This window comes from Humulus lupulus, chromosome 2, assembly GCF_963169125.1.
Source record: "Humulus lupulus chromosome 2, drHumLupu1.1, whole genome shotgun sequence".
Taxonomy (NCBI): domain Eukaryota; kingdom Viridiplantae; phylum Streptophyta; class Magnoliopsida; order Rosales; family Cannabaceae; genus Humulus; species Humulus lupulus.
In genome coordinates, this window is record NC_084794.1 from 252,396,658 (window position 1) to 252,404,927 (window position 8,270).

General features: G+C 34.1%; 1 protein-coding gene across 1 annotated transcript; it reads left to right on the forward strand.

Moving 5' to 3' along the window:
* Positions 1–6,884: 6,884 nt before the first annotated feature.
* LOC133815375 (uncharacterized) lies at positions 6,885–7,583 on the forward strand. Its single transcript, XM_062248222.1, has one exon. It carries the CDS (start codon positions 6,885–6,887, stop codon positions 7,581–7,583), a length of 699 nt encoding a protein of 232 aa, XP_062104206.1.
* The last annotated feature ends 687 nt before the right edge of the window (positions 7,584–8,270 follow it).

An 8,270-nucleotide genomic window follows, 5' to 3' on the forward strand; every position in this document is an offset into this window, starting at 1 on the left:
CAAAAACTAAACACCAAGATATACGTGGTTCGAACACAGAGACAAAGTATCTCTGGCCTACTCCACTGGCAGTCAATCTTATTACTTCTTCAATTTTTCTCTCTTACAACTTTCAAACTCTCTTTACAAGTTTCAGTCTGTACAAAATAGTAGAATGAATTTCTTAAGTCTCAAAACTTAAACAAGAGACTTATATATACAAAAAGAGATCATAACTGAAAAAAAAAATTAAACTTAACAGAAAACGGTTAAGTCAACTAAGCTAACTGGAACCAATAACCAACAACAAGCTTATTACTTATTGTAATCTCTACACTAAAGATCAAATTACATGGATTATGATTTTGAACCTTTACATTCTGCTAGAATATATTGCCCTAAAAGAATCTATATTTATATGCTTATACGTATACATAAATGGATTAAAAACAAGGTACGCAGTAACAATAGATTGTTTAAGTGCGGAAACATTTGCTAACATACTCTGCATTGAAATAGAGTTCCGAACTAGTATATCACGGAGTTATTTACTTATTTTTGGATTCCAAGTATTCATATCTAATTTTATTATTATTATTTACTTTATGCACATTTAGAACTTATTAATTCATATATATATATATAAACTTACGAGTATATATTGTTGTAAGGTGTGGAATATGTCTTGGTCTTTTATCTTTACACTAAGGTTCTACACATATAAGGTGTTTAGAAACTCAATAATGGGGCTATGCGATCAAATCAACAAATTAAAAACATAGAACTTAGAGTTTGAAATGTAAGTAGAACAACACCTTAGAAGCATCATGCAGGCTCTGGATCATATGATAATGAAGAAAATATATTTCAGACAAAAGAAATTATGTACACTAGCAGCAATTTATTGTTTCAACAATTTACTAGTTGAAACAATACATAAAAAAAATAAAATAGATAACAAACACACAAACTTTAGTGCTAAATCAACATGCCATTGTAAAGCTGGCAAAACAAACATTACTATACTTCTTCCTAGAAACTGAACAAAGAGAAAATCTTTGATAAAAAGCAAGAGGACACCTGAAGTGTGCACGCATCAACTCGTTGTTGCCAAGCATATTTAGAAAACACAGGAGAACCATACCTTCAACAAATCTAGATAAGCGAATTCATAAACCAGCAAGTCCACAAATATACCAAACCATAAGATTTTTAAAACAAGTACTACTATAAATTTCAGCAATAAAATCCACCTTATTACTCGAGTTTCATTTTTTTATTTTCTTGAAGGACTGCTATGTCAGAACCAGATCAAGACATGAGAAATCAAGAAGAATAGTATAAAAAACTAGGGCAGGAATTATATAAAATAAATAAACTCTAATTTAGATTAAAATGGCATTATTAATGTATCAATGATAATTCCTACAATAGCTTTCAGCTTCTGAGAAAATTGTAAATAGCAAGAGTATATAAATAGGTTGACACCTTATTCAAACAAAAGAAAAACACAGATAAAATACATATTTGTTATTCAAAACCAAATAATAAAATAAACCGTGACTAATTTAACATATGAAAGATCTATCTAACACTTTGATTTCACCATATATGGAATCATAAGAGAGCATTACTTTACTTAGGCACTCTTCATCATAAGTTTTTTACATCTTTTAATTACGAACTTTAAAATTTATCATCTAACATTAAAAATACCAAAAATAATTAATATATCATTATATTCTAACAAATACTTAATTCCAGCACCTGTTATTCATGTCAAAAACAGAACTAAATATTAAGGAAATGCACCTAAAGAGAGCAAAAAATCAAAGATATATAAAATCTTGAAAAATAAATAAATAAACTATACCTTCAACAAACAAGTGTTGTAAATCAAACCACGTTGGCAGTATATCCAGAACTTCAACTATTTCCTTGCCAATCGATGGGAGAGCCTGCAATAAAGTCCAAAATATACTGTAAAAAATGTGCACTAATATACAAAAGAAATGAACCAGTGATGCACTCAATTGACAGAAAACATATGAAAATATTGAATACACCATAACAGATGAAATACTCATCATTTAAACATCGCAAGCTAAAAAATAGGGGACCGCCATTGATTAAGAATAGCTTAAGAATATAATAAGGTGATTGACATGAAAAATGTTTTAAAAGAAGGGTACCAAAACAAAGATCAAAGGCAATAATCAAAAGACAAAAAAGATTGGTGAAAAAAATCAATATTTTCATCTGTTAACAAGAGCAGTTCTTATCTGGATATTAACTTTCTCAATAGCAGCAACATCATATGGAATGGCCTCACATATGGCACTTGCAACCATAAGCAGGAGCAACAACTATATCAAGATTAATTTACTAATACCATTAATATAAATTTATGAGGATAGGTTTATGTAGGAAAGAAAAGAGAATGATAATTACACTCACATTCTCACTAAGTAAACAGTAATAAGAAACAAGGATCATAATGTCAAATTCTTGGTCATCTTCAGTGTATTCCTACATTGTGTTGTAACAAATCTGTAAAAACATTTGATCAAAAAAAGACTATGGAAACTTATAAAAGTAATAAGACAAAATCTCAGAGGAAATCAGCAATATAAATACTTAGTTAGAACTATAAAAAAGCTATGTTTTTATAAAAACAATTTATGCAATATCAATATATATATATAGACATAGACAGTGATCATCAAGAAACTTCATAATTAATTTGGTACAATAGATCGATCATTAGAAGAATGACCTGGAAATAAAGAACATAAGGCACAACACAACAACGAATGATAATAAAGATTATTAACTCTCACTTTCTCATAACTAACAAGATAGTCAGAAAGTACTTAATGATTTACAACACATCAGCCATCTCACTCTCTAAATGATTGACAAAGTCTAAGCATATTGAAAATCCTGAAGAAGAGTAAAATCCAAAAGCCTTCAGCCAATCCAAAATCCTGAAGCCTGTTTAGTATGGAAATATATTGGAACAACAGAATTCAACATATCATAATAATATGGCCAAGCTAAAAAACATCCAATTGATGTCGTTTGCATAAAGGGTGAAATTCTAATTTATTAGTGGATCACCATCATCAAATTTGGAGAGCACCTACGAACCTACTTAATGGAACCAGAGTTGCACTCAAACATGAATCACTAGTAGAGACCATAAATATGAGTGTTTTTCCTATCTACTCATTAGACCTATGAAAAACAATATGATAAGCTAAGCTGGAGTTATTCTTCGCTAACTGCTCCCTATAGACCTTAAACCAATAGACTGTTGTTGCTAGAAACATAGTGAGATCCTAGCATAGGACTTTTAAATTAAGAAATGAACACTGTACTCCTTGCAGTTGGATTACAGTCACGTTTGAAATTCACAATCTGCAAGGAACATGAATTGAAAAGCTTCAAATATACGGGGAGTAACTAACGTGCATAAAAAATTCAAGTACGAACATATAATTTGTAAAAATGAATGTAAAGTACTTAATTTCTCATGCATGTTATGGCAATCGATAGTAATTGACACAAAACCAGAGCCGTGATTATAATGCACTGATTAAATAAAAAGGGGTCATGACTGCAATTCATTAACATACATCATAAATAATTCATTCCAGAATCTGTGATATGAGCTCCAAAAAGATCCAGGTGTGTCAATTCAGTAAGATCTGAATCCACAATTGACTGACATTATTATTAACATTAGAGGCCCTGCATACATGAGCACAGGGAATAAGCTTAATATTTGAAATTAAAGGATAATAATGAAGAAAAGAGTAAATTAGGAGAATCAAAGTTTGGCCTAATTTTAATAAGTACAGAGAAACACTAGTCAGAATGGTGTATTCATTCTAATAATATATATAAAAAAAAAACCCTTATCAATTAAACTTCAAGACAAAGTTACCAGTAAGCTACTCATTCATCATTGTATTTAAGTAGTACTGTCTTACATATATATATGATCTCCAAGTTTGAGTTTATTTATGTCAAGAAGTTCATTTAGTTCCTTTCTCGCTTTCTAGATTCTGCATGCACATAAATACGATTAACTCTTCAAGTGAATTAGGGATCAGTATTGGATAGATTAAACTTTTTGTTCAAATTTTTGGACTTATGGTTGGCTAGTTAACAAAACATAAACTAATTCAGCATTAAAAGGACCAATGATAATTTTTGGAGGTCAATCTTCTCAATGATTCTACCAATTTATTTTTGTCTACTCCTAATAATAACAAATTAAGAAATAAACTGAACAGGCAGGTTTAATAAAAAGTTATTTTTTGAAAGAGAAAGCTTGGAGGAAGAAAAAAAAAAGGGGTATGGTTGTGAGGACTTGAATGGTTTAATTAATAAAATTCCAGTTGTTGTTTCTGCTGAATTTGAAATACATGATAACCAAACAAGAATTATGGAGTCAGTGCTGACCTTTGCTGTCTATCGACATTTTGTCTTGTATTGTTTACATAATTTGCAGTTTGGCTTTTGCTGCATGGCTACCAAGCTTCACATAGATACCTTGTTTTTGTCTAATGTTAAGGATTAATTTCCTTAAAAACTGTGGGTCCTTCTCGACCTACAAAAAGGATATTCACATAATCATTTCTATTTAACCCTTCATATCTTTGGCTTCAACAATTTAAAGTGGACAGTTGATAGTGAGAAATTCTTGGCCAAGCTCATTATTATTTACTTTTTCTGAAAAAAATAATGTAATGCTAGTCGCATATACTTTTTACACACAAAAAATACGTGTAATGTGTGCCTAATTACTCAAAATTTTAATCTCCCATCTAAGCTATATTTATTCATTTTCTTTCCTGAAACCTGTTCAAGGAAATCTTTTTACACATAAAATCAATCTTATTCTGAAATCCCTAAAACATAACGAAAATCAATAATCATTTATAAAATCCCCAACACCATTAGAATTAATCAAGAAACAGTCTCACAGGAAAAAAAAAACTAAGATAAGGATGTACAAACCCCAAATCACATCTGACTTTCACATAGACACGGAAACAACTTGAATCTACAAACCCCACATCATATCTGATTTTGGGATGTAGAATTTGGATTAGACTACTAAAGTATTGTAACACCCTGTAAATAATTAAAAAATAATGTACAAACTTGCAAAACAACCAATTTCCCCAAGAATTTTCTTGAGAAACAAAAGGAAATGCAGAGATGGAAGATTGAGACCTGATGGAAGATAGACCAGTCGAGCCATGTCGTAGACCCACCGCCGCAAGCACCATCGCACCCATGAGCGAGCCACGCCAAAGACCCATGAGTCGAGCCTCCCTGTCATACGACCCAAGTCGCGGGCCCCCATCACCTTGTTACACACCTACAACAAACATAGAGAAGGAAAGAAGGATTGAACGAGAGAGTAACTAAGAGAGAAAGATAGAACGAGAGAGAGTTACTAAGTGTGAGAGAGGAGGCGTAAAGGGTTATTAGGGATTCAACCTTAGAGATTAGGGTAAGGGCTTTTGTCTTTCATTTGGCGCCTAAGTCTATTATATTTGCCGCCTAATATTTCATTTTAGCTGTGTCTTTTTCTATTAGCACGAGACAATAACACTTTTAAAAAAAATATGTTATATTTTAATGTAATATATGGGCATAATTCTTGTAGTGATAGAAGACCTAGGTAGGTATCTAGTTCTTGTTACTCACTTAGCATACACATTCAGAGTAAACAAAGTGAGAGTTACAACCGAAGAAGAAGCAAACGAATCTAAGTCTAAGGAGATCGATTTTATAGAATACTACCTTACCCCGGAGTCGTGTGAACTAGTGACAAAGACCATACCAGATATTCCATAAAAAATATTTTGGGGAAACTTAAACTTAGATTACCCAGAGATCAGTGAAAGCCTATTTTTGGAGAAAGTTGATGGGGAATAGATTAGACACGCAGTGATTCAAGTTTATTTTATTTTGTTTTCTTATTTGATGCATTGAACTTTGGCTTCTATTAATTAAATAAATGAATAAATTGTTGTTTTCTTTTATTTTTGAGTTCATTTTTTAACTTTTCTTGTTTTTAAAATTAAGTTGTGTGTCGTAGTATATTGAAATGACATTGGAAAGAGCAATGCGGCCTGCAGCTGGAAGAGGAAGGGGAAGTGGAAGGGGAAGAAAAAGAAGATCAACTAATACCCCTGCTGACATTCCCAATTCCGATGATGCCCCCGATGTTGCTAATGCCCTTAAAAATCCAGGATCTTCAAGCAGAGATAGCTAGGCTACGAGAATAGCTAAGGCTAAGAGATGAGGAAATAACTCAATCTGGAAAAGGGCAACCTCCGGTACAAGCGCCACAGCAGAAAGTGCCTATTGGACAAATGTTAGGGCAAAGAGGACACTTAGTGGGATGCTTCATACCAGAATTTGAGCCAGTATACGAACGATTCGGGAAGCAGCATCTGCCCAGCTTTGAAGGGAATGCCAACCCTATTGAAGCAGAAGAATGCCTTAGGACGGTAGAGTCCATTTTGGAGCACATGCGTCTAGATGACGAGGACAGGGTGTCCTACGAATCACATTTGCTAAAGAAAGATCCGTGAATTTGGAGGGACATTGTAAAGAAAACTAGAGATATGACTGCCATGACCTGGATTGAATTCGTAGAAGTTTTCAATAAGAAATACTATAGCACTGCAATTCTGGTAGCAAAGGTGGATGAGTTCGTAGCTTTTACTCAAGGAAACTCTACAGTGACATAATATGCAATGAAATTTGACCGACTGACAAAGTTTGCATAGGATATGGTGTCTACTGAGACCCTACGGATTCAACGATTCATCAGAGGGTTGAAGGCAATGATTTCTAGAGATGTCAAATGAACCACGATGGGAGTTACGACATATGCAGAGACATTGGAACGTGCAATCAAAACAGAAGGCATGGAGGAACGAATTTGGAAGGAAAACACTGCTAGGAGGGAGGCTAGGAAAGGAAATTCTAGATCTAGAGATAAAAGAAAGGCTCAGGAAAATGAGAGCCATGAAGGGAATAAGAAATCAAAAGGGGCAACGAGAGGCAGTCAAAACCCCAATAATGAGGTGGAAAATTGCCTAAAGTGCAACTGCAAGCATAGCGGAGAATGTCGAGCTAACACACGAGCCTACTACAAGTGTGGACAAGATGCTCATATAAAGAGAAACTGTCCCCAAATGCAAGCTGGGAATGGTGGACATCAGAAGAATGGCAACTTGGTACCAGCTCGGGTGTTCGCACTAACTCAAGGCAAAGTGAAGGCCAACAATACTGTGGTAACAAGTCATATTTCTATTGCCGGTACACCTTGTAGATTTTTATTTGATTCAGGAGCTATGCATTCGTTTATTTCTATGAAAATGGTTGTTAGACTAGGAGTAACCTATGAAACTTTTAGTGAGAATTTTGTTATCTCATTACCATTGGGAGAGGTGATGTTGTCAACTAAGTGGTTACGATCTATTCCAATCATGATTGAGGGTAAGGAATGCCTAGGAGACTTACTAGAACTAGACATGATAGACTATGACGTGATTATCAGTATAAACTAGTTAGCAAAGTACGACGCAACCATCGACTGCAGAAGGACAATGGTTGCATTCAGATCACAACAGCATGAGAAACTCGTCTTCATGGGAGAAGCATCAGGACTCCGAACATCGATAATCTTTGCACTAAAGGCTCAAAGGATGTTCATGCAAGGATGTCACGAATTTTTAGAAAGTGTAGTTGACGCTATCAAGGATTCTTAGTTGAGGCCAATGGATGTTCGAATCGTGTGTGTTTTTCGGATGTATTTCCAGAAGGTCTACCCAGTTTGCCACCAAATAAAGAAATTGAGATCGTGATTGAGCTCGCATCAAAGACGCCACCTATTTCTAAGGCACCCTATTGGATGGCACCAGCGGAGCTAAAGATAAAACTATAAGAGTTATTGGATAAAGGATTCATAAGGCCAAGCTACTCTCCTTGGGGTGTGCTAGTACTTTTTGTAAACAAGAAGGATGGGAGCATGCGTATGTGCATAGCTATAGGGAGCTCAATAAGGTGAAAATTAAGAATAAGTACCCTCTACCATGAATTGATGACCTATTTGATTAATTACAAAGCTGCAATGTTCTCAAAGATTGATCTACGGTCTGGGTATCATCAATTAAAGGTGAAGGAAGAGGACATTCCTAAGAATGCATCTAGAACTCCGTACGGGCACTATGAATTTTTAGTGATGCCGTTCAGAG

Bases quoted from the DNA above. Each gene is read 5' to 3' on its own strand.
- LOC133815375 (XM_062248222.1), top strand. From the start codon at position 6,885: ATGGGAGTTACGACATATGCAGAGACATTGGAACGTGCAATCAAAACA.